At 34.8% G+C, this 27,921-nt stretch overlaps 2 protein-coding genes across 4 annotated transcripts; both read right to left on the bottom strand.

Moving 5' to 3' along the window:
* Positions 1 to 193: 193 nt before the first annotated feature.
* LOC126699488 (GDSL esterase/lipase At4g10955-like) lies at positions 194 to 26,273 on the bottom strand. 3 transcript variants are annotated; one of them, XM_050397335.1, is made up of 4 exons: positions 26,154 to 26,273; positions 24,212 to 24,315; positions 23,126 to 24,115; positions 194 to 428 (listed from the first exon to the last, which is right to left on the bottom strand). In XM_050397335.1, the coding sequence occupies exons 2-3, from the start codon at positions 24,271 to 24,273 to the stop codon at positions 23,140 to 23,142; spliced, it is 1,038 nt and encodes a 345-aa protein (XP_050253292.1). In that variant the 5' UTR covers positions 24,274 to 24,315; positions 26,154 to 26,273; the 3' UTR covers positions 194 to 428; positions 23,126 to 23,139. The 3 variants fall into 3 exon arrangements, with proteins under 3 accessions (XP_050253292.1, XP_050253293.1, XP_050253291.1); XM_050397336.1 differs by lacking the exon at positions 194 to 428 and having other exon boundaries at positions 22,893 to 24,115; positions 24,212 to 24,303; XM_050397334.1 differs by lacking the exon at positions 194 to 428 and having other exon boundaries at positions 22,893 to 24,115; positions 26,154 to 26,272.
* On the bottom strand, positions 443 to 994 carry LOC126700682 (GDSL esterase/lipase At4g10955-like). Its single transcript, XM_050398890.1, has 2 exons — positions 805 to 994; positions 443 to 735 (listed from the first exon to the last, which is right to left on the bottom strand). Exons 1-2 carry the CDS (start codon positions 992 to 994, stop codon positions 443 to 445), a joined length of 483 nt encoding a protein of 160 aa, XP_050254847.1.
* Positions 26,274 to 27,921: the final 1,648 nt, after the last annotated feature.

Below are 27,921 nucleotides of genomic sequence, written 5' to 3'. Positions count from 1 at the left end.
AGGGATAAACCTTAAAACGAAAACCCACTTCATTTTCTTCCATATCACCATTTGATCAACTTTCCTACCCATTCCCACCTCTAAACAAAACCCTTTCCAGAACTCTATCCCCATTTCCTGTCATCAAATTTGCATTGCGTTTGTTATCAATAGAAACGGTTCTTATTTTCATCTTTAATATACATTGATAACTCATTAAAACACACACTTTTGCTCTCCATTCTTGACATCTAGAGAAAAAAGGAAATGAGGAAACAGAGTCTATTTTCCTTTTCTCTTACTACATACACAATAAAACTTTAGATCATCTAAGTGAAAGGAAGACTCATCATCAGGTGTGACATTTTTTTTTAGTTTAATGCTATTATTTAGATGGTCTGCTTAAGAGAACTAAAAATTATTTGCAAATTATTTTGCATGAGCGCTACCTAGCTCATTCAATTCAAGTTGTAGTGTTGTACCTATAAAACATAGCTTCACATGGAAAATAAGGATTCCACCACTGTTGAAGTCCATGAGCTCCATAAAAATCTGATAACCGACCCCTATTAACTGTCAGATATGCTGAAGGAAGGAGATGCAGTGCTTCTGCACCTGAATTTATTCCCAACACACTTGAGAATAGGTTCCTCATGGAATTCTTTGTTGCAAGCCTTTCAATTTTTCCAACCTCAAACTCCTCCATCTTCCTCCTGTGTTCGAAGTACCCAATATATTCGGAACAAATAGGATCATCTGGGTTCACAAAAAGGTATGGTACTCATGGAGATAACACTGCAAAAGGATCATATGCTTGAGCCTTACGATGTTTGCGACCTTTTACAGCAACCATGAGGCCTGCCTTGACAACACTGTTTGCAAAGCGGATCCCAAGCTTCAATGTTTCATTCTTAAAACCCCCTTCTATGGGGAGAGATAAGAATGGTGGATTAAACAGATAAGTTTCAAGGAAATAGCCTATCTTGGCCATGTTCTTTCCTACAAGCAATGCCATAGCTGACCCCAGAGAATGTCCAGTTAACCACACACTTGCACCTCGAGACAAAGCAACTGTGTTGTGAACACAATGCATTGCAAGTTGAAACCGGGAACTCCGGTGAAGTTTGTTAAGGATGCTCTGGAGGTTTAACTTGAAGTCCCGTGACACTGTGTCTGATTCCATGATTGTTCCTCGAAAGGCTATAACATATTGTGGGATGTTTAGAGCAGGAGAAGGGTATTTGTACTCATAAATGGCACCGCATATGGATGAGTCAACATCATCTGTGAGCGTATAATATAATTTGAAATGGAAGAAGTCCCACCATTGTAGAGCGAGAGCTTGAGGTCCATGGCGGTTCTGCCTGCGATCATTTTCAAGCATGTACACTCCTTTAACCAAGCTGGCAGCAACAGATCTTCGGTGATATATGTTGTTCCTGCAACTGCAAGCAGATTGTAAAATAGATTACTTGGATTTCAAGAAGCCACAAACACAGATTATAACACCCTGTTGATGAAATATTGGTTAATGGTCTTACCAGTCAATAGCAGTGAGATGTATTGGTCCTGAAAGGTGGAATATTTCCTCCGCAGAGGCCATTTCACCTTATGCTTCTCTCTTCTTGATATCCTTTGAAATCAACTGCCATTGGAGAAGCAAAAGACCATGATTGAAATGTTTATGGAGCCAAAATTGATTTTCAACATAATTTGATATGTATAGAGTCAGATACTAAATGAATATGACATCTTTAGTAAGCAACAAGTTAAACATTACCAATGTCACATTTTTGTTTTCCTCCTATATTTTGGATTCTGATTCTGAATGTAGGGGAGAGTTTATTCGAATACTAACGCATTATATATGGTCTATAAGCAAAAAAGAACCACCTTTTTTCACTTTTAGAATCTTTGTTCACTTTAATAAGTATATGATGGACCGAGATCTAGCGCAATAACTATTAATTGTTGAGATTGAGAATAAAAAAAAGCAACTTTCAATCTCAACCATTGAATAAAATAAAATAAAATAAAATAAAATAAAATAAATTTAAAAAGTAAAAGAGTAAAAAAATTTGTGAGAGAATTAAGCAATATATTGCACCAGGTGGATATTGCACTTGACAGTCCAGGTAATCTTATCCCGTCCTTTATTGTGGACTTGGAAATATTCACCTAACGGGGCAATTCGTACAGTTGACAGGCTTCTATAAATTTTCATCATATGAGTGATCTGTCTGCAAAAATTATGCATATGCTTTTCTAGATTAAAGAGAACCTTATAACGGTCTTGATTTTCTTAAGTTTTTTAATAGAGTAATATGTTGAACATGTGTAATTGGTATTAGCTGCCACCCTCCACTATGGTATAGAATAATTTCTCATTCACAAGTAGCCATGTTCAAGCAACATCAATAGTTTCATCTTATGTGTCATGTTCAGGGTGGTTGTGTTGCTCCCACAAGAAACTAACCAAAAATCCTGAGCTTGGCAGTTGCTTTGCCTTTTGGGTCGAGAATATATAGGGAACATCTTATTATAATGCCTTAACTCTCAAAATTGGAAAGACCAAAATATACCATAAAGACTAACACAAAATAAGAAATTGTGAAAGAAAATATTGAAAAAGGACTAGTGAAAAAAACGTAAAAAATTAAATGGACTAGTTATTTCATCTTTCTATAGCTCATATAAGCAAGCTAGCATAGAGTTTTTACCATACCAACACAAGTGCAAGTTAAGAAGTATTTTGAAATCATAGCATAATTTATCAATTTGTTAATCAACCAATTATGTTACTCAGTTATTACCTGTTGATGACCACGAGCATAGTCGCAAAATATAAAATAACAAGAAGTAAAAAAAAAAAACACAAGATATTGAAAACCAATGGATTAAAGTTTGCAACACGAATCACACTCTTGATCCTAGACTCTATGCAGTAGATACTGACTGAGATGAACCTATACTCAGCTCCAAGTTGCATGGATTCTTTTATCTTGAAAACCTTCTACAAACTGTGTCAATGACTCCAAGGACTGAATCCAATGACCACCTTGAAGATTTGATCTCCACAATAATACACTAGCAATAGGCTCTTGTGGCTTCAACCTTGATCACCAAATAACAATAGAGTCTTGAGATTGATCTTCAATTCTCACTGGTTTTGGTGAAATTGAGGTTTAGATTTTCTTCTTCTTAGATGCAGAGCAACTCGGCAATACCTCAATTATAGTTGTGCTATAAAGTGTCTTTTATATGTTTGTAACTTTGTATGTATGACACAAAAAAGTACAAGGCAACACAAACTCAATTAAAACAAGTTAGATTTCTGGTTTCTTGTATCTCAACTGAGCAAGTCACAACTGTGAAGTATTAAGAAACTTGCTTCAATCGATCGAGAGACTCAATTGAAGGTCTTACAAAAGCACTGCCTTGATTGATCAAGACTCAATCGAATGGCAATTGAAACTCCGTACTTCTTTCTTTTGAGCTACATCTTGGAAATCTGATTATGGATCAGAACAAGATTACATGTTATAGAATCTTTCAACCTAAAAACCTGACACTAATCTTTTAAATCAATGTTTATTTTGTATGTATGATAAAGTTGCACTGTCACGAAAGTTCATGAATTTTGACACATATAACATCTTTCCATTTCTAATCACAGTAAGGTCTGCTGACAAAACCAGCAGATACTAGAAAAACATGTTAATAATATTTTTTGGCATGGATGTAATTTAATAACAAGCAAGTAGTGAATCCCCCAAGAGAGGACTTGCTTGACTTGTTTATTGAATGTTTGATTCCTCAACCAAAATCTATTTTGTTCTATAAATTGTTATCACAATTCGAGATGAACATTTCTTGAATGAATGTTTTCCAGTAGAATTTTTTTTTAATATTTGGATAAACTAGTTAGATATTTCTATTTCTATAAGAAAACAAATCACAGTATGTTGTTTAGACAATAGCAGACTATTGATTGTATGAGGGAAGGAAATATACAATTAGTCTCAAATGTCTCTAAATAAAACATTCATGCAATTGGATCATATTTCTATACAAACGCACCGCCATTGGAGTTTTGTTTGATTTCTTTCTTCCTAGTCAACCAATTGAATTAAGTTGATTATGCTATTCATATATCAAATTGGAACTTTAAAATGAATAGAATTGGAACTTTCATCAATAGTACATAGTGATTGCATGAATTTTTCCCCCAAAAAAAAATTGAACAAAAAATTATTTTAACCTAGTTTTAATCATTTTTAAATAGGCCCACTAAAATTACAAACGACCTTAACAACTTCTTCTTCTTTTTTTAGAATAAAAAAGCATAACAACTTTGATATTGCTTCATTACACCAATACATTCTGCATAAACTGCATTGAAAATTATGATTTTTTTTTTTTTACAATGAAAATATGATTTGTTTTGTAGTATGCAGTCCTTGAAAATATAATAAAAAAATTGTTATCCAATAGTGAATTTGTAAAAATTCACATTCAATAAAAAGATATAGAAATAATTTAAAGAGTTTTTCTTAACGTCTTTTTTTCTTCCATTAATTAAAGGTCAATTAACATAAAGGTATTTAAGTTACTGACCTTCAAATAAGAAAATTATAAAAGAATGAAAGGAAAAACATATCAAAAAAAAAAAACTATAAATTTATTTTCAGCTTTTTTTTTTCTTTTTTAAATAAAATTTGACATGCCAGCCGCCAATTTCATTGGCCTCAACTTCTTATAATTATGAAAACAGAAGCAATAATCTTTTTAGTCTATGCTTATTTTGCACCTATGATAAAGTCGCACTATCACAAAGGTTCATTAATTTCACAACCATACCATAGGTTCATTATTTTGAACCACTATGAATTTGCTACCAAAACAGTTAGTAAAAAAGTTGTAAAAAAGTTTGTGAGTATAGCATTATTTTTAAAGAAAAAATCAATGATATTATTTAAGGGAAACAAAATATAATTTTATAGAACAAAATTGCTAAAATTAGTACTGTAGGGACATGTTTTTCAGCCCAAGCCTAAAGTGTGTGGAATATTGGCCCAGTGAGCCCAGTACAATAGATTTGTAGAGAGTGAGTTAAAGAACTAGGCCCTAGTGAATTAGACAACGGCTAGTATGGAATCAGGTGACAATCAAGCACAAATAAGAGGGATTGATATGAATGAACTTACTGTCCGAGGAGGTATTTCTTCTTATAAATCAATAACAGTTGAGTATAAGTATAATTTTGATTACTACAAAATTCATTCTCTATTTTTCCGATCCCCTCCTTATGGAGGGTCTCTTACATTATATATCTTCCTTTGGACCATCTTGATCCTACACTTATTGATCATTTGAGCCCTTACTTAAGTGTTTGTCCTATCAGACACCCTTTCTGGCTTTCTGTGAGTTGTGGTACCCAAGGCAGTACTATTCAGGGGCTTCCTCAACATAAATGAGGCCAAAAAAGCAGCTACAGTGCATTTAACGCGGTGGTAGCAGTTTTTCCTTAGATATTTCTGAGTTCCCATCATCCTTATACGTTTATGATACACGTTCTTATCGTTGGAGCTTCCTGGAAGGTCACCTTAATTGTTGGAATACATATTTGAAGTGTATTTATCATGTCTGAGGAGATATTCCTCCTCGAACCACCCTTCCATTTGTGTTTTGCTCATTAAGTCCTGGGTTTAAACCATTCATTACCATTCCATCGTCCTCAGACTACTCGTGCTCTCAGCCAAGGCCTAAGGCCCAATATATGATTCAGGCACTTAACCCTACAATAGCCCCTCAAAACTCTGGTTTTTTCCTCTCATCCAAGGAGAAAACTGGGGTTTTGAATTTTTAAGAGTTAATTCTACTTGATCCTTTGATTTACACATGTAGGAGTACCATTTTACGCACCCTATAATTGCCACTGACGCTTCAAAGCCTGCGAGGCGCTATTAATTACTCCAACGCTTTGTTCCCCAGATCTAATGGTGAGGCGCAGATCCAACGATTGATCTCTCTCTTGAAATTTTGAGCGGGATTACTCTCACTCATTTTCACCCTCTATATAAAGCCTTGAGAGAAATCATTTTCCCCTTATTTTATGAATTTTCAAGTTCTCCAAGGATCTCAAGCACTCCAACTCACTAAAATCTCTACACTCCTAAGCTTCCCTAACTCTTTTCCTTAAGAAATTTCCAATAGATTTTTCTAAAAGTTCAGAGTTTAATACACTCACTTGTTTTCATAAATATCTATCTCTTTAACCTTTCTTTTTCTCCTCGGCCAACCTCTTCGACCTTCTTCCCTTTTTAGAAAACTTCCTTCGTGTCATCTACGTTTGCTTAGATGGGTAGATTCAAGCACATAGTAGACTCTCTGGCTGGTATGGAGGGTTTTAGGACCAAATACCATATCCCACAAGGACTGGGCTTACAATATTGTCCCCCGGACCAAATACTTACCAATAGAGAGGAGGGTGAAGTTGTCATTCCAATGATCGCCTTTATAGAGGGAGGAATGACACATACCATGGGTAGGATAACCAGAGACTACCTGCTCAATCAAAGGTTGTGTCCCCATCAATGCGCTCCTAACCTGTTTAGAGTCCTAGGGAGTGTAGATGCCTTGAACGATCATATGAACTTAGGGCTCACATGGCACAACGTCGTTCACATGTACAAGTGTCATTCCTTTGTATGAATAAAGGGGGCATAGTCAATATCATATGTTCAAGCTACACTTGGCAATTGGGATAGTAAGTCACACTTAGGAAAATTGGACACTTTTTTCCTTTGGATGACTAAGAGGAGTCCCAATGGGATGAGGGGCTAACAATTCTCTCCAAAACATTGTAGTAACATAAAAAGTTTTCCATCCTAGACTTTTCACACATAAAGAACATGACTTTCCAACTAATCATACAAGAGATTTTACCACCTACAACAATTTCACATCAAGAACACAGTGTGTACTGTGTCAAATTCCATTATCTCCTATTACATCAAATAAGTGTTTAATTTTTCATCCACACAAAGTATTGAATAGTAAAGCATCAGCTGGGCCCTGGTCTCAACTACAGTTCTCAAGCAAATATTGGACTTGGATGACCAATTCCACAACATGTCATTATGACAGGTAGAAAAAGTTTGGTAGTTGGGATAGTAAGTCACACTTATGATAATTGGACCCTTTTTCCTTTGTATAAATAAGGGGGGTCCCAATGGGATGAGGGGCTAGCAATTCTTTCCAAAACATTGTGGGAACATAAGAAGTTTTCCATTTTAGACTTTTCACACATAAAGAACATGACTTTCCAACTAATCATACAAGAGATTTTAGCACCAACAACAATTTCACATCAAGAACAAACCCCAGTGTGCACTGTGTCAAATTCCAGTATCTCCTATTACATCAAATAAGTGTTTAATTCTTCATCCACACAAAGTATGGAGCTTCAGCTGGGCCGTGGTCACAATTAAAGTTCCAAAGCATATATTGGACTTGGATGACCATTTCCACAACATATCATTGTGAAAGGCAGAAAAAATTTAGAGTGTATAGTCAACATAATATGTTTTGTCTATACTTGGCGGTTGGGATAAGAAGTCACACTCAGGAAAATTGGACCCTATTTCCTTTGTATAAAAAAAGGGGGTCCCAATGGTATGAGGGGCTAGCATTTCCCTCCAAAACATTGTGGGAACCTAAATAGTTTTCAATTCTAGACTTTTCACACCTAAAGAACATGACTTTCCAACTAATCATTCTAGAGAATTTAGCACCTATAGCAATTTCAAATCACGAACAAACCCCATTGTGTACTGTGTCAAATTCCATTATCTCCTATTACATCAAATAAGTGCTTAAAGTATTGAATAGTAAAGCTTCAGCTGGGCCATGATCTCAACTACAGTTCTCAAGCATATATTGGCCTTGGATGACCATTTCCAAAACATATCATTATGAAAGGCAAAAAAAATTTGGAGTGTATAGTCAATATCATATATCTTGTCCATACTTGGAAGTTCGGTTAGTAAGTCACAATTATGAAAATTGGACCCTTTTTCCATTGTATAAATAAGGGGAGTCCCAATTGGATGAGGGGCCAGCAATTCTCTCCAAAACATTGTGGGAACATAAGAAGTTTTCCGTTCTAGACTTTTCACACATATAGAACATGACTTTCCAACTAATCAAACAAGAGATTTTAGCGCCAACAACAATTTCACATCAAGAACAAACCCCAGTGTGTACTGTGTCAAATTCCATTATCTCATATTACATCAAACAAGTGTTTAATTCTTCATCCACATAAAATATTGAAGCTTCAGCTGGGCCATAGTCTCAATTATAGTTGTCAACATGTATTGGACTTGGATGACCATTTCCACAACATATCATTGTGAAAGGCAGAAAAAATTTGGAGTGTATAGTCAATATCATATGTTCTGTCTATACTTGGCAGTTGGGATAAGAAGTCACACTTAGGAAAATTGGAACCTTTTTTCCTTTGTATAAATAAGGGGGGTCCCAATGGGATAAGGGGCTAGCATTTCTCTCCAAAACATTGTGGAAACTTAAATAGTATTCCATTCTAGACTTTTCACACAAAATGAACATGACTTTACAACTAATCATTCTAGAGATTTTAGCACCTACAACAATTTCAAATCAAGAACAAACCCCAGTGTATACTATGTCAAATTCAATTATCTCCTATTACATCAAATAAGTGTTTATCTTTCATCCACACAAAGTATTGAATAGTAAAGCTTTAGCTGGGCCATGGTCTCAACTATAGTTCTCAAGCATATATTGGACTTGGATGACCATTTCCACGACATATCATTGTGAAAGGCGGAAAAAATTTGGAGTGTATAGTCAATATCACATATTCTGTCTATACTTAGCAATTGGGATAGTAAGTCACACTTATGAAAATTGGACCCTTTTTCCTTTGTATAAATAAGGGGGGTCCCAATGGGATGAGGGGCTAACAATTATCTCCAAAACATTGTGGTAACATAAAAAGTTTTCCATTCTAGACTTTTCACACATAAAGAACATGACTATCCAACTAATCATACAAGAGATTTTGGCACCTACAACAATTTCACATCAAGAACACAGTGTGTACTGTGTCAAATGCCGTTATCTCCTATTACATCAAACGAGTTTTTAATTTTTCATCCACACAAAGTATTGAATAGTAAAGCTTCAGCTGGGCCATGATCTCAACTACAGTTCTCAAGCAAATATTGGCATTGGATGACCATTTCCAAAACATATGATTATGAAAGGCAAAAAAAAATTGGAATGTATTGTCAATATCATATATTTTGTGCATACTTGGTAGTTGGGATAGTAAGTCACAATTATGAAAATTGGACCCTGTTTCCATTGTATAAATAAGGGGAGTCCCAATAGGATAAGGGGCTAGCAATTCTCTCCCAAACATTGTGGGAACTTAAGAAGTTTTCCATTCTAGACTTTTCACACATAAAGAACATGACTTTCCAACTAATCATACAAGAGATTTTAGCACCAACAACAATTTCACATCAAGAACAAACCCCAGTGTGCACTGTGTCAAATTCCATTATCTCCTATTACATCAAATGAGTGTTTAATTCTTCATCCACACAAAGTATGGAGCTTCAGCTAGGCCATGGTCTCAGTTAAAGTTCCCAAGCATATATTGGACTTGGATGACCATTTCAACAACATATCATTGTGAAAGGCAGAAAAAATTTAGAGCATATAGTCAACATAATATGTTTTGTCTATACTTGGCAGTTGGGATAAGAAGTCACACTTAGGAAAATTGGACCCTATTTTCTTTGTATAAATAAGGGGGTCCCAATGGGATGAGGGGCTATCATTTCCCTCCAAAACATTGTGGGAACCTAAATAGTTTTCCATTCTAGACTTTTCACACTTAAAAAACATAACTTTACGTTGGTTCCAATTTTTATTAGACCATGATTGGTTCCAATTTTTATTAGACCATGATTTTTATAATAAAGATATCTTTTTTTTTTTTTTTTTTTGGTTATATAATAAAGATATCAATATCTCATAATATAGATTATCAAAAAGATATCTCATAATATAATATAAATTGTGGGAGAGAGAGGAAAAAAAAAGAATATCTTGAAGAATATTCCTCGAGATTATTGAAATGATCCTTTAGCTTAGCCAATAAAGAATTCGTAACTAATCATCTCAAAAAAAAAAAAAAAAAAATCGTAACTAGTGTTTGTTTGTTTGTATAACTTGGGAATTGGCAAATTGTACTTTAAATCAAAAGTATGTATAACTTGTGTTTGAAGAGTGGGAGTCAGTTATTCAAGGAGCAAATAGTTTGTAAAATGCATTTTTAAATTTTGCTTAAATTTAGGATTTTTTTAATTAGTAAATTTACATATATAACCCTACTATTTAAGTTTTACAAACTGGTAAATTTGAGAGTATTTTAGGTAACGAAATTGAGAAATCCAAACAATGAAAGACCCTTAAATAATAGTATAGATGAATCTAAAATTTAAGACTTTTTAAATTAGTAATTTTACATGTTTAAACCTGCTATTTAAACTTTACAAACTGGTAAATTTGACAATACTTTGAGCATCAAAATTGAAAAATCCAAACAATGGAAATCCCTTAAACAATAGTATATATATATATATATAGAGAGAGAGAGAGAGAGAGAGAGAGATAACTATTTGCCTTATATAAGGGAAATTATTCCGTTAATTTAGGAGAATATTTCGTGCAATGGGCCAACGACTCGTTGACCCGTAGGTGTTTCCTCTTCCCTACCACCAACAGTGACACCAACCCTGATAATAAGACAACCGAAGATCATGGTGTGAAAACATACAAAAGTTCTAAGTGATTTTTCTCTTGCACAATTTGATATCAACTAATGAGTCATGTATTATTTACAATATTTTTATAAATTTCTAATAATACAACTTGAAATTTTTTTATTAATTTTCATTTGAATCTACCATTAATATCACTTTTGTACCTATCAATAATCAAAGATGACTTGATGCATTTTGGAGCCAAATTCAGGTCTTTTATATACATATATATGTATGTATGTATGTAGGTATGTATATATGTAAATTAATAATTTCTTTAAAATTGTTTAATGGAGCATAGATTGGTGAGTCACCAGCCCTATAATTCATTCTATTTTTTTCTCTAGAGTAATGGAGCAACGTGTGTAAGGTGAAAACTGAATCTAAAATAGGAGTAGAATGGGATTATTTGGAATTGAAAAATGAGTAGAAGAGCAAGTAAAAGTGGGGGAGATAGAGATATAAAATCAGTAACTGATCCTAGGAGATTTTGATTTAGTGGGAAGTTAGTGGGATGGTTGTGTATGGTGTTTAAGAGGGAAAATTATTAGGTACTCTCAGAGTACCATAAATGCGTACTCCCCTCTCTCACAGAAATGGTGGGTCCTACCATGAATTTAATTAGTGGGACCTACCATTCATGTGAAATGAGGGACTACGCATTTATGGTACTCCGGGAGTACACAATAATTTCCCAGAGTAGGAGTCAGTTATTCAAGGAGCAAATAGTTTGTAAAATGCTTTTTTAAATTTTGCTAAAATTTAGAAGTTTTTAAATTAGCAAATTTACATATATAACCCTACTATTTAAGTTTTACAAACTGGTAAACTTGAGTGTATTTTGGATATCGAAATTGAGGAATCCAAACAGGGAAAGCCCCTTAAATAATAGTGTAGATGAATCTAAAATTTAGGACTTTTTAAATTAGTAATTTTACATGTCTAAACCTGCTATTTAAGCTTTATAAACTGATAAATTTGAGGGTACTTTGGGCATAAAAAATGAGGAATCCAAACAATAGAAACCCCTTAAATAGTAGTATAGATAAGTAAGAAAGCACCACCTTTTATTTTCACTTCATTTCTTTTTTTAAATCTATAAATTTAAAGTTAAGGCATTCCAAATTCATTAATTTAAAATCTAAATCTAAATCCAAGTTCAAGTATCTAAATGCAACTAAAGAGATTACACACTTTGGGTAAGTAATGGTTAATGGTCTAATTACCAATCAGAAGCAGCAGTGAGATGTCCTGGTCCTGATTTGAGGAAATTTGCCTCTATTTTTTTAAGAATACTAAATATTTACACACATACGGAGAGAGAGAATGAGATCTTAAAAAAACTGACAATGGTGTATATCCAAAAAGGTCTAACTCTTGAATACATCGTGGGCATTACTCCTTATGTTCCGCGCTTCTTGATTTCCTTTGAAATAAACTACCATGGGAGAAGCAAAAGCCCTTGAATTTTTTATGGAGCCAATTGATGTTCGACATATTTTGATACGTGTGGTGGGCCTTTTTGTAATGTTGGGCTGGACTGCCTCTTGCTGTATTGGGCCTAAGTGTTCTAGATAATGAAGTTGGAACCAGTCCAATTATAACCCACCTTGGTCCGGTTTGTGCACAAACTACACCCTGTTTGCCTAAACTTTGGTTACATACCCATGATAGACAAAGCTGCTATGGGAAAAGTTATGGCAGGCAGATATGATAAAGATAACAAAAGAAATGCGTTTGCTACTTAGACAGAAATAAATAAAGGGCAACGACAAGAAGTGCCCTATTCATGAAATAGCAGAAATAAATGGGGAAGAAATAGTAATAAGTTTTGAATCAAAGAGAGAAATGTCAGTTTGCCGTGCCAAGTTATGTTACAGGGCCGAAGTCAAGAATGGAGCCATTTCCTCAATGCGAATAATCTCCCCGGGAAGAAATTAATTGCTTTGAAGGAACGGACCTAAATGACCTTTGCCCAGAAGAATCTTTTTCCTTTGTCAGAGAGCATGGGCTTTAGAGAGAGAGAGGGGATCAACCTATTGGTGCATGCCTGCCGTTCTATGCTCTCCGTTTTGTTCTTTCTAATTCTTCCTTTCTTTTCTTTTCGTTTTCTTTCTCAGTGCTTGCTTATTTGTTGTGATTCTCTCCTAGAGTTACTATTATCGTGATCCTCCTTTCCTGTGCACGGCAATGGTCCTTTATATAATGCCAGTTGTGACCAAATTTTACTATTTTAGTCTTTAACTACCTTTGTCTAGTCTAGGTGTCCTTGCTGACCACCATTGGTTTGTCAGTTATCTAGCCACCACCACTTACCTGTGTTGGCTGTACCACTCCCCATCACCAAACAAAGAAGACTATTTTTTTTGTTTGTTTACCGTGTCACTCTTACATGCTACGATGTGGGTGCTCTCTCTCTCCCTATCCCTCGTGGCATGCACCTAGTGGTTTTAGCTCATCCTTGCTCATTTTTGGTAGTATGTCATCCCAGCAGGACATTTCCCCCAAAAGAGTCTAAACAGGAACCCCATAATAGGTTTTCCTCCTCTCCCCACTGCTAGACCATGCCCTTTTACCTTTGACCCATGACCTCACCACTTCCTGTATTGGCTGGGTACAGGCTGGTGATGTCTGGGCCTTGCGCATGCTTCACTTCTGTGTATGTCTAAAATCTGCCTGTTACTCATGCGTTCACCACGGTTTGGAGGCTCGTCTACATATTCTGCCATCCTTCCTTAACTTCTTATGGTGTGAGCTGTTTTCTGATTTCTCATTCTTTTGTGGCTTACTTCTCTTAGGGGCTGGGCTTTGTTTGATAGTGGGCTTTTCTTTCTTCAACCCAATCTTTTGCTCCTTTTTGAAGTCTTACTACCATTTCCTGCTGCACTACTCTGCCATTCCTACTATGATATCATTTGACCCAAGCCTATTAGGCTTTTTTAGGCCTGCTGCTTATTCTTCTCTCGATGACTCAGTATGGTCATTTGGATTTTTTATTACATTACTTGCTGGCTCCTACGTCCCATTTATTTCTTCTTGGGCATCCTTGGCCCATTTACTTTCCTTGGGCATCCTCGGCCCTTTCTAATTTTGTGTTCCCATGAGCTTTTACTAGCTCCTTTAGGCTTCCCTGGCCCAATTACTTTATCCTTCATTCTTGGAGCTCATGGACTTTCTATTAACCCCTTACTTTCTTTACTTGCATTACTTCAGGCCTGCTGTGGCCCATTCTCACTTTTTTATATCACATACTGCCCATAGGTTTGCTACTTCTCTCTTTCCGAGCTCCTTTAGGCCCGTTTGCTTCCTCAAGGCCCATATGTTTATTTTATGGGCCTATAATCCATTATTCCTGCCGCTTGGACTTAATGGTTTTTCTATCCAATTACTAACTCCTTTCTGCCCATGTTGCTGGGTAGATGGGCTTCCCAAAATGAGCATCAACATTTAGCCCCCTAAGCATATGAAGCGTTCCTGCGGTTCATATGTGAATAAAAGATTTCCCTATCCTTTCTGTCTTTTCTTCTTCTTTTTCTTCGCGAGCTTTTTCGAATAGTGGTCCCTAACTTATACATATGTATATATTTTTTCTTGCCATGAACAGTGTTGTCTCTTCGAATTTCCTAGTTTAGCAATTATTCTAAAATGTAGCCGCCACTTCATTAATTCCATCTTTTATCCGATGGCTGACCCGTCGCATCCTTTCGTGTTAGTATTACTGACGTTGGTATTTAAGAGAAATTCCCTTCGTATTCCAAATACAAACACTCTCTTCCTTTCCAACACAAACACTTTCCCCATTTCCCTTCCTTCCCCGCGTTCTCCCTTTCAAACACTTTCATCCGTTTACTCCGATCAACCCTTGTACCATGACATTGGCGAAAGGCCAAAGTTCTTCCCGCCACAAGGGAAAAAAAATTGTCTCCAATCCTCCTGCTGCACGCAATGTAGGCGAAGAGGCCGTGTATTCCGAATCGGACCACTCTGACGAGGAAGAAGCCCAGCGTGCCCTTGATAGCGAGTGCGCTCGTCTTATAAATCCTTGGTACGATATCCATGCCCATTTCCCAAAAGTTCCTGGTGATTACACGCCACCGCCGCCACCGGGCCATGTGTGGCTTGCTCTTTGTCGTCACAACACAAACATTTCTTAGGCTCCGTTGGCTTCCTTGATCCCTGACCTCATCATCCACCAAGGCACTTCATTCCCCATGCCCATTCACTTCGAATTTGGATCGGGCATCGCTTTGGGTTGGAAGGAACGGGTGGATAGGGAGTTGTCCGACATGAGTTTCATAGGGTTACTACAGCAGGCCAATGTATTGAAGGCTATTGTTTCATCCCGTTGTTTATCTAACTATAGGGACCTCTTCAACCTTCGTCATTTGGTCCGCCAGTGGTGTACCACCACCCACACTTTCTTTCTTTCCTGCAGTGAGATCACTGTGACTTTGGAAGATGTAGCAAATCAGTTGCTTTTGCCCATCCTTGGTGATGCTGATCCTGGCGCTTCAGAGCTTTCTCCGGAAGAAGAAGCCATGGAGGCCGAGTTGAAGAAAAGGATGAGTGGCAATGCGAAGTTGTCATTTTGGGTCAGTTCCTCCTCTAAGTTCTCTGTTGCTGCTCACCGTGTGGCCTTTGTCGTGTTCTGGCTTTGTAAGTTTATCTTTGGCTCTCATCCCCACTATGCTGTGAATTCTTTATATTTTCGATTAGCTGTCAAGATTTCTACTGGGGTAAGCCTGCCATTGGCTCCCTTGTTTTTGGGACACTTGTATGTTCAGTTAGACATTCTGAGGAGTGATGAGGATCAGGCAGGCTCTTGTCACATAGTCACTTCTTCTGTTCACAGTACTATTCTGGAACACTTGTTGTATAAGCGTTATGCCAGGCACTTAGTGAAGTGTAGGCTTGTCTGTTTTGCTAAGGAGAAATATCAGTCATGTTCGAGAGTCATTACCGATTTCTGTGGAAAATTTTAGTTTGACTTTCCGTTGGCTTTTCGCTGGGTCAGTTTGAAGCCAATTGGTCATCTAGCCGTTGAGTTTTTTGATAAAGGAGTTGGATTTTCTAAGAGGGCATACAGGAACTTAGGTACGGGTTACACATGCACCGATTCTGTTATGGGTCCATTTGTTGACACTGCCAAGACCACCACCCCATTGACCGGTTTCGAGGAAAGGAGAATTACTTACTTGGCAGCCACCAACGCTGGGTGGTTGCCTTATTTGGCAGACGACTTGCTAACAGGATGAGAAGACAATTCGAGCTAGATCAGGATATTCTCGATGATCTTTCTTCCCTTATGGAGCCTCCCACTTCCGTTTGACCATTTCTGCGACATGTTGCCTTTGAGTTCTAAAGCCAGCGTTTCACTGCGATTACTATTACAGGCTCGTAGAGAGAAGGCATTTGTACTCCTGCTATGCACGAATACTGGCAGGCTATGATGACTTCATTTGAGCAAGAATTGATGGGTAGCCGTGGTTTTTCTCTTATTCCTCCTGATAGGCTTAGTACGATCATTTCAGCCAACCCTCAGTTGCTTCTCCCTTCTAAATCTGTGTTGGCATATGCTAGGAAGCAGAATCAGTCTGCCATTTTTGAGTGGGTTGAGGAGGATAGAGGGTGGTTCTGGCATGTCAATGATTATCCCGCGGGTTGGGAGAAAAAAGTAAAGGAGACAAACATTCTAATGCTAAGTAAGAAGGGTTCTACCAAGCCTAAATCCGCCAAAAAGGGTGATGATTCTTCTGAGGCTTGCTCAGACATTGTACCTTTTGAGAGTGGCCTCCCTCCCATTGGAAATATAGTTTTGGAGGGCTCTCCTCATCCTTCCGCCTGCACCCGTTCTAGCATGTGCCCAATTGCCAGCAAGTCTAAGTTCATTGCTCTGCGGCTATCTACCGATGCTCCTCTTTCCAATAGAACACGAGGCAGTAAGAGAAAGACCTCTCCTCCTCCTGCGGCCACCACCGCTGAGTGGAGAGTATGTTACCTCTAACTTTGCTTTGTTTTTTTTTTTTTTTTTTTTTTTTTAATATGTATATAGGGTTTTCCTGCAATTAACTCTCATACACTTGTTAACTTATTTCTTCATCTTTGTTTTCTAGTTTCTTTTCTTTTGCAGTCTAAGCATAAGGAGGATGCATCTGCCACCCGTCCTATATTACTTGATGAGCCCGAGTTTAAGGTATGTCTCCTTCCTTTCTTGCTTCTTTTTCTTCTCTTTTTTGGCCTATTTAGCCCATTGTGGAATCGACTTTGGTGATTAGGGTTATAATTGTGAGTCGGTTGCCGTGTTTATATAGAGTGAAAAATCTTGTAGCCGTACTATGTATTGTCTTTTCCCTGATAATAGTGAAATCTCTATAACTCTGTGGATGTAGGCAAATTGCCAAATCACGTAAATATTATCTTGTGCGTGTGATTGTTTTTCTTTGGCGTGTGTTTTCTCTATTTTTTTGTTTCACATAGGTTGGGATTTCGGTTAAATTCCCTACAGTTAAGGCATTCCAAATTCATTAAATTTAAAACCAAATTCAAGTATCTAAATGCAACTAAAGAGATTACACACTTCTTGTGAAGTAATGGTTAATGGTCTAATTACCAGTCGACAACAACAGTGAGATGTCCTGGTCCTGATTTGAGGAAATTTTCCTCTTAGTGGGCATTACTCCTTATGTTCCGCTCTTCTTGATTTCCTTTGAAATAAACTGCCATGGGAGAAGCAAAAGCCCTTGAATTTTTTTATGAAGCCAATTGATGCTCGACATATTTTGATATGTATGAGTCAGATACAAATGATTAACCCGTTAAATAAGCACCAAGTCAAGCATTACAAATGCCCCTTTTTTGTTTTTGTTTTTGTTTTTTTCCCTATATTTAGGATTCTAAAGGAAGGGAAGAATTATAGTAAATAAAGCATTATGTTGTACAAGCAAGAAAGCACCATTTTCCCCCCAGTTCATTTGAAGTATGTGACATGCATTGTGAAAAAAAAAAGGCATCCTTACTGTGTCAAACTTCATAAGATCAGGTTAAAACATGACTTCACATAGGATATTGGTCATTTCTCAAGTCATTTAAGCACTAATCTCATGCATGGTGAATCATAATTTCCATCTTCTTGTGTATCTCATGGTATACACTGTGCACCAGTAAATAGGAAAAGACATCAAATTTATATCAGATGAATCTCGACTATGTTCTGTACTTTATCAGGAAAATACACGTTTATCTGATTCCATGGCATTATCAGAATGAAATATTTTTAATATCTTCGGAAAACTATATAGCAGTCATTTCTCTTTTAAATTACAATAAATATGTTGCACCTCATATTTATGTTCCTTAAGATAAATGTCATGTATAACGCAAACAATCATTTAAAATTACAATATATCGAGACCTCTCCTAGTGGGAACGAGGGATGGTCCCCAAACGTCAAAATGGAAAAGATCAAATGGAGAGGATGAAAGAGATTTGCTATAAGAAAGGGTAAATTAGATTGTTTTACAAATTTAAATGTTGAAGGATGTGTAATATGTTATGGATTTACTTTTATATGTATTCTCCACACTGGCTATGGATCAGGCAAATTATTGTAACCATGTGAAAAAGGAAAAAAGAAAAGAGCAAGTGGCGCCCGGAAGAAAAAGAAAAATGAGAGTGAAGTGTGTGTGTGAAAGCAAAGAAAAGTAATGAGGTTTTTCTTTAGTCATGAGACGTATACAAGGGAAGGGAAGATAAATTTAGGGTTTTTTTTAAGGAAGGTTATTTTGGGTTTTACAACCATGGAGAGTTGTTGTATCGAAAATGAGTGAAGATCTTAGGTGAATTCATATTAATTATTAGAGAGAAGATATTATTGTAGTGAGGATCTCAAGTTTAGGAATGAACTTGAGAAGTATTGTAACAGATTTTATAATTGTAAATTTATTTGAAGTTTGTCTCACGATTTTTTCTATAAAAGAGAGAGTTTTCTGTGTAAATCTTTGTGTTCTTGTGTGTGATATCTTAGCTTTGATAACTTTGGTGATAATATTTTTTGGTGATTGAATAAATATATTTGTTGAATTTCATAATTCACATGACACTAGAACTAGATTGTGACCCAACAGAAAGTTGAAGCATTAGTACTGAAATTTGAATAATCTCAAAGTGTCCCAATCAGATGTGGGTCTGACCAATGAATTAAGAACCAGTAATCTGTCAGATATTTTTCCTAATATTCATCTTATCACCTAATCGAAAGAGAAAGCCATAGAGTGTTTAGAATACATTTAGCTCAGATTTACTTAAGAATTGTTACAAATTAAAAACCTCAAAGCTTGTATATGAAAAAAGAGAGACAGCGGGAATGGTTAATATATACAAAATATAATGGAAGTAAACACTAAACAATACTTGAGCTTCAGCCACTTGGATTATGCGCATTGTTAAAATAAGACATACAGAAGCAACCCAAAATTTAGCAAGCAAGTTAAGTTAAAACTATGATGTAAATCGATTAGTGGTTCGTCCATATCAAAAGCCTAATATTAGTACTATTAAACGTGCTTGCAACAGCGTTGCCCATAGTGTAGCCGAATTTGCTTTGAGTTCTTTGTCTTCTTTTTTCTTCTATAAGGACAATCTTCCCCCCCGCCTTGTCGGCTCTTTGTAAGGAAGATTATCCTCTTTGTTCCTCTTTTTTCTTTTAATGAATTGCAGATTATCCAAAAAAAAGCAGGGGAATTATGATCATTTTCATCTGAAATTGAACATTTTTACACTCTCAATAAAACTAACAGGATAAAAAGGAACCAACCTGCACAATATGCGAAAGAAAGAAGTGCTAAAAAATTTTATTGAAGTCCTTCACCCACCTAAGGCAACAAAATAAAAGTTTCAAAAGTCAATGAACAATTTAATATTCATAAAACATCCATCAAGTAGAACAAACAAACTGAAAAAGAGCTTAGGAGGCAAAGAAGGATCAAGACAAAACATGACGAAGTGATGCCAGACATTTCTGCTTTATGCATTGATTTCCTATTTGTGAATGTGGTACTTTATCTCTACTAAACCTGGTATTTACGTAGTACACTACACTCGACTAAACAATTGAGTCATAAATACACCTTAAGAGAAAAAATGGAAGCAATTTTTTTTTTTTGGAGCTAATGCTCTCCTTGGAGCCACAAACTCATATTAAAGAATTTACCATTTGAGAAAAGTTAATACTCAATTTACCTAATTAATTACCTCTATAACCAAAAACAAAACTACAAGAACAGATAAGCCATTCAAAATTGTCACTGTAGGCCCAAGTGAACTATCAAAATCAGTAGAGGTGATCATATAAAAAATAAATAAATAAATAAATAAAAAAGCAACCAAAACCCAAATCAGAGCAAACAAATATAGTTCAGAATATTATGTAAATCAGGTTATGATTCATCCAAGAAACAAGTCTAAACTCTACAGGGTACCATCTAAGATGCATGCAAGCAAATGTTTACAGCTAAAAAATTTCAATAGCACTAATAACGCTAGTGGGAAGAGATTTCACTGCTTTTACTTATCCTTTTTAAGTCCTTCAAATTCTGGGTCAAGCAACCTGCTGGTTATTTAGATTTGCTTAAGGCAGTGTGGTGTGTAGAGATGTCAAGGGTGTGATAACTGCTAATGTTTCAAGTTTATAAAATAATGAAGAAATTTCAACAAGATTCAGTTTGGTAATTTTGCTGAAAAAGTTCGGATTTTGGAAAGCCAAACTGAAGTTGTAGGCCAAATTTTCACACGGTTTTGAGGATGAGAAATGCCAGGAATGGTGTCAATTTTTTTTTAATTTTTTTTTTTTATAATAATAAGTATTATGTGGAGGATATAGCTCATATGGGTTTTCTCAGATCTTTCTCTTTGGATGATGAGTTCCTGGATGCTACAATCTGGAAATTGGTTCCTAGTTTCCAAACCAAACCCCTTCAAATTAGTTGACTTTTGCTACAATCCAACGAATTTGATTTGGAACTAGATTTTTTTCATCGGTAACTCCCTAAAGTTTGATTTAGCCTCTGCCGTTTATCCTCAAAAAAAAAAAAAAAAAAAAAAAAAGTTTGATTTAGCACAGCATTTACACGAATTACGATCAACCACTCTCACACAAAGCGCATGTCGTGGACCTGATTACTTGTGTTGTAAAATCTCATTTACTTCTTTAATAAATTTATCTGTTTTGATAAAAGACAAGATATGAACTTTGCCAAATTTTCACCCAAAAAAAAAAAAAAAAAAGTTTGGCTCCAACTGCCACCCATATTTTAAAATTTTAATTATTAGATTGCATATTTTTTATATTCTTAACACACAAATCAAATTTTATGCCAATTGGATGTTATTTATTATTCGATTTATAAATTTATTTTTTATGCATAATTTTATACTATAAAAAAATTGAAATTTAAATATTTAATTGTTGAGATAGTTATTGATCTTTGATTTTTTGGAAATGTTGCAACTTGTTAGTATAAAAAATATAAGAAGAAAATGTAATCTATTGGTAGATTTGTCAAAATGACAAAATTTGATTACAAACTTAGTTGTAGCCTAAAACTACAACTCTCACCAAACAAATAAACATGACTACATATTTTAAAAATCTAATCGTTGAATTGTATGTTTTTTATATTCTTAAAACACATGTCAAATTTCCTGTCAATCGAATATTATTTACTATTTAATCCATAAATTTATTTTTTATGTATAACTTTAGACTAAAAAGGCGAAATTTAAACATTGATTAATGACATAGCTATTGATTTTTTTTTTTTTTGAAATATTAAAAGTATGGAGAATATAAGAAAAAAAATGTAATCCAATGGTGGATTTGTCAAAGTTTACATCCAATAAAAAATATTGAATGAAGTTGTAACCTTAGCCTACAATCAAGTAATTTGTTGCCAAACTTTGTCCTTGTCAAAATTCACATTCAATAAAAGGATATTCAGTGAAGCTGTAACCATTGGCTAAAAGCTAGCCAAATTTTGTTCTTAATTTTTATCGTTAGCTAATTTTTAAATTTTTATGTAATTTTTGAAAATAGAATTTTACTTCCTTACTTCTAGGTGTTTTTAAGGAGTTTGTTAGTCAGAATAGAGTCCTATATGGTACTATATCAATTAGAATGAACAGGTTTACAAACATTTGTATTTGATATTAGGTGTACTTAAGGGGTTTGTTAGTCAACATAAAGTCATATTATGGTACTAATTAGAATAGGTTTAAGAATATTTGTACTTGAAAAATAGATTTTCTAGAGCTAAACCTATAATATATATATATATATAATGAAAATTCAGAGTTCAAAATTTCATTAATAAAAATTTTAAAGAGGTTTTTTTTTTTTTTTTAATGGATTCCAAGTAATTATGACTATTAAATTGGATTTCATCATTGATCTGTTCATGCCTATTGGGTGCCATAAAAAATTTGTTGCTTGAAGAAAAACTTGCATTGCTACCCCTAAGTACACTATTGCTCTTAATGGTGGCTTATTGGACAATTTTGAGGGCAAAAAAGGTTTAAGAGATGGGATCCTATTTCCACTTCGAGTCAAATTTTGTGGATGGCAAAGAGCTTTGTCTTAATCGCTTCAACTTTTAGCTTTTGTTAAAGGATTAAAGGGTTAAATAGTTTGTGTAACAAACACACTACTCATTGGTGTACTAAACAAGGGCTACATATGTGTCCATGTTCTATAGTCACATGTCCATAGATTCTCTCAATTATTTTATTTGTTGGTACTTATATTACTTTATATACTCCCACAAAGCTTTATAAATTCTCAATGAGGGATAAACCTTAAAACAAAAACCGACTTCATTTTCTTCCATATCACCATTTGATCAATTTTCCTACCCATTCCCACCTCTAAACAAAACCTTTCCAGAACTCTATCCCCATTTCCTGTCATCAAATTTGCATTGCGTTTGTTATCAATAGAAACGGTTCTTATTTTCATCTTTAATATACATTGATAACTCATTAAAACACACACTTTTGCTCTCCATTCTTGACATCTAGAGAAAAAAAGAAATGAGGAAACAGAGTCTATTTTCCTTTTCTCTTACTACATACACAATAAAACTTTAGATCATCTAAGTGAAAGGAAGACTCATCATCAGGTGTGACATATTTTTTTAGTTTAATGCTATTGTTTAGATGGTCTGCTTAAGAGAACTAAAAATTATTTGCAAATTATTTTGCATGAGCGCTACCTAGCCCATTCAATTCAAGTTGTAGTGTTGTACCTATAAAACATAGCTTCACATGGAAAATAAGGATTCCACCACTGTTGAAGTCCATGAGCTCCATAAAAATCTGATAACCGACCCCTATTAACAGTCAGATATGCTGAAGGAAGGAGATGCAGTGCTTCTGCACCTGAATTTATTCCCAACACACTTGAGAATAGGTTCCTCATGGAATTCTTTGTTGCAAGCCTCTCAATTTTTCCAACTCCAATCTCCTCCATCTTCCTCCTGTGTTCAAAGTACCCAATATATTCGGAACAAATAGGATCATCTGGGTTCACAAAAAGGTATGGTACCCATGGAGATAACACTACAAAAGGATCATATGCTTGAGCCTTACGATGTTTGCGACCTTTTACAGCAACCATGAGGCCTGCCTTGACAACACTGCTTGCAAAGCGGATCCCAAGCTTCAATGTTTCATTCTTGAACCCCCCTTCTATGGGGAGAGATAAGAATGGTGGATTAAACAGATAAGTTTCAAGGAAATAGCCTATCTTGGCCATGTTCTTTCCTACAAGCAATGCCATAGCTGACCCCAGAGAATGTCCAGTTAACCACACTCTTGCACCTCGAGACAAAGCAACTGTGTTGTGAACACAATGCATTGCAAGTTGAAACCGGGAACTCCGGTGAAGTTTGTTAAGGATGCTCTTGAGGTTTAACTTGAAGTCCCGTGACACAGTGTCTGATTCCATGATTGTTCCTCGGAAGGCAATAACATATTGTGGGAGGTTTAGAGCAGGAGATGGGTATTTGTACTCATAAATGGCACCGCATATGGATAAGTCAACATCATCTATGAGCATATGATCTAATTTGAAATGGAAGAAGTCCCACCATGGTAGAGCGAGAGCTTGAGGTCCATGGCGGTTCTGCCTGCGATCATGTTCAAGCATGTACACTCCTTTAACCAAGCTGGCAGCAACAGATCTTCGGTGATATATGTTGTTCCTGCAAGCAGATTGTAAAATACATTACTAGGATTTCAAGAAGCCACAAACACAGATTATAACACCCTGTTGATGAAATATTGGTTAATGGTCTTACCAGTCAATAGCAGTGAGATGTATTGGTCCTGAAAGGTGGAAAATTTCCTCCACAGAGGCCATTTCACCTTATGCTTCTCTCTTCTTGATATCCTTTGAAATCAACTGCCATTGGAGAAGCAAAAGACCATGATTGAAATGTTTATAGAGCCAAAATTGATGTTCAACATAATTTGATATGTATAGAGTCAGATACTAAATGAATATGACATCTCTAGTAAGCAACAAGTTAAACATTACCAATGTCCTATTTTTGTTGTCCTCCTATATTTTGGATTCTGATTCTGAATGTAGGGGAGAGTTTATTCGAATACTAACGCATCATATATGGTCTATAAGCATAAAAGAACCACCTTTTTTCAATTTATTTATATATATATATATTTTAGAATCTTTTTTCACTTTAATAAGTATGTGATGGATTGAAATCTAGCGCAATAGCTATTAATTGTTGGGATTGAGAATTAAAAAAAGCAACTTTCAATCTCAACCATTGAATAAAATAAAATAAAATAAAGTTAAAAAGTAAAAGAGTAAAAAAATTTGTGAGAGAATTAAGCAATATATTGCACCAGGTGGATATTGCACTTGACAGTCCTGACCTCAATCGGTATGTGATATGCATTGTTAAAAAAACAGGGCTTCATTACTGCATCAAACTTGACAAGCTCAGGTTAAAACATGAATTCACATAGGGTATTGCCATATTGGTTAATTCTCAAGTCATCTATTAAGCACAAATCTCATACACGGTGAATGGAAATTTCCATCTTCCTGCGTTTGTCATTGTCAATACCAGCAAACAAGCAAAGGCATGAACTTTATGTCAGACTCAACTATGTTCTGTACTTTTATATAGCAGATATCAGAAAATACATTTTTCTCTGATTTAACTTGGCATTGAAAGCTACAAGATTAGACCCCCCAACGGCTTCACTACCAAAATTTTAATTAATTGAAGGAAAACTTTCTGTATGAACATCGTTTTAGCTCCATTGAGCTTTGGATTTCACTTTAGTGAAGTCTATATTCTTGCACAGAACAGAAGCTCTAGTCTTCATTCCAAATCATACCCTTACAAATTACAATGTACACAATCCAAAATTACAACATATATATTTTTATCATGGAATTAGCCTAACACTTAAAATCCTATGAGGCTGTAATGAAATTGTTGCGGCCACTTGAAGAATCTTGCTTATAATCAAACAAACCTACAAGTCTACGTTAAGCCTGCACTTGCCAATTGCCATTATACATTCAATTACGTACATAGCAAATATTTAATATCAGCCAACTCATATGGTATTTTCCCAGATCATGTTGAAACTATCAATGCTATGTATGCAGTAGTAGGGAGATTTCAATTAAGTAGTTATATTAATTACTCAATCTTTTTATTATTATTATTCAATATGAAACTTTACTTACATGTGTATATCCAACGAATAGTAATTCCCACATTGTAACATGAAAATGAGTGATTAAATAACTAATGACTCATATATAGAGATGATACAGACCAGGCCAGAGCTCTCTATACTGTAATCCTGCAGCCTCAATGAAATCTCAGGAGACACAGCCTCTGTGAGGTCAAAACGCAAAGTTTTTAAGAATTTAAACTAAAAAAATTTATGATCTCCTACTCTATCTTATGTGCCAAATGGATATCGACTATACAAGCACAAAATAAGCTAATGAGCAGTGGACTATTCACTCAAAAATTAACTGAGCTATGCATATTGTTAAAAATGATATGCGTAGAAGCAAAAACCAAAGCAAGTATAAGTCAAAACTATGATGTATATCAATTTGTGATTAGTAGTCCATATCAGAAGCATAACAATAGTACTTCAAATGCAGCAAGGAAACTCTCATTTTAATCTGAAATCGAAACTTTTTGTACTTTCAGTGTAAAATTAATAAGATAACAAGAAACCGACCTGTACAAAATGTCTGACAATGTCATTGAAGCCCTTCACCCCATATGAGGCTCATCCTGTACTTTGAGAGACAGAGAGAGAAAGAGAGAGATTTTCAACTATAAGGTTTCATCAACCAAAATTATATTGTAAATATTGTCCACTAGCACTTCAGTAATTTGACCTACTTCACAATTTTCAAAAAAATAAATCTGACCTATATTTGATTCTTAAAATATATTAATATATAAATATAGATAGTACTGGCTTTACCTCCCTCAGTCCCATCCATTTCCACCCAAGTCTTGCTTACCAATAAGTATCATTTTTAGGCTTGCACAGCCAAATGATGAACTATAGTGTTTTCTAGAACTTCTTATTGAAACTGGATTTCACATAATATTCTCTTCATGTACTTCACAATTGTGTCACATTAATACAACCAAAAATAAAAAACATCAGAGGAGATAAAAAAAGAAGGCAAAGAGTAAAAAATGGAAGCTAAAGGAGTAACAAGATCAATAAAAATTATTCTTTGTTTTATCTGAAACTTATAAATGTCACTCAAATGACTTATCACTATCTATTGAATTGCAAAGATTTATAATGAAAATTTCTTGAGCTGTTGACTACTTTTCTTATCTTGATCAAATTTCTCGTGAATCGATTCACGAGAAATTCCTTATACAATGCTGTTGAATTCCTCAACTTCTTTTCTTTTACTTAGTCCACAGAGAGAGAGAGAGAGACATCTGACAATGATGTTTCTTGATCAGGTGGCACTACAAGGAGAACTGTAATTGTCAATTAACAAACACAAGTTGCCATTTCTTTTTTCTGCTTATTTATATACCCAAAAAAAAAAACCGATTGAGAAAAGGTTAGAGTTTGACACCAACAAATTATGTATTTTATTCCCAAGTGCATGTTATGTATCTAGTGTGCATGAAAGAAGAGAAAACACTACGTACCTGCCTTTAAAATTATATTAATAGAGGGCTTGACTATATTAGGGAAGCACTCACGTTAAGAATGATAGGGCTTTACCCATTTTCGTATACATTTATAATGGGATTATTAGTGAATCAAACCCTTTTTTATTTTATTTTTTGCATAAGTGAATTAAACCCATTTAAATAATTCTATAATTAGTAAAATAGAGACATTCCAAATATCTATATATTTTTTATATATAACCAAGAGTTGTTAAAATAGTCTAAATTTGTGCCATATATTATGTACTATCTTTTAAATGGAAAATGAACAAAAAAAACTTCATTTAATTTTCCACATTAACAAAATTTCGCATTCTTGTCAAAGTTAAAGTATTACTTCATTATCATATGCTAAATGCATTTTATTTCTATATATTAATTATTTATAAGTGGTGGACTAATTATTTATTTAAAATGAACTTATATGGTTATTTTTATAAAATTTAAATGAAAGACAATTAATTTTTAATAATTATTATCATAGAAAACAAAATTAATTGAGAATATGGCATTCTTGCTCATGTTTAATTGTTTTTGTCTACAATAGAAACGAAATTAACAAAATTTAAAAGAAAAGTTAATAATAGGTGTTATTAAGAAGATTAAACAAAATTGTACGCTTAAGTTAATTGAATATTTGTGAATTTAATTATTTGAACAATAAAATAATATTTTTAATTTTATTGATGTTAACAATTTACATTTTCTAACTACTTTTAGTGACACATATATATATTTTCAAACCATATATATGTTCTAGTTTTACAGTACTTAATAAATTTATGGGGCCAAAA

The sequence above is a fragment of the Quercus robur genome, chromosome 9, assembly GCF_932294415.1.
Source record: "Quercus robur chromosome 9, dhQueRobu3.1, whole genome shotgun sequence".
Lineage (NCBI taxonomy): Eukaryota > Viridiplantae > Streptophyta > Magnoliopsida > Fagales > Fagaceae > Quercus > Quercus robur.
This window is presented reverse-complemented; position numbering and strand designations above follow the sequence as displayed.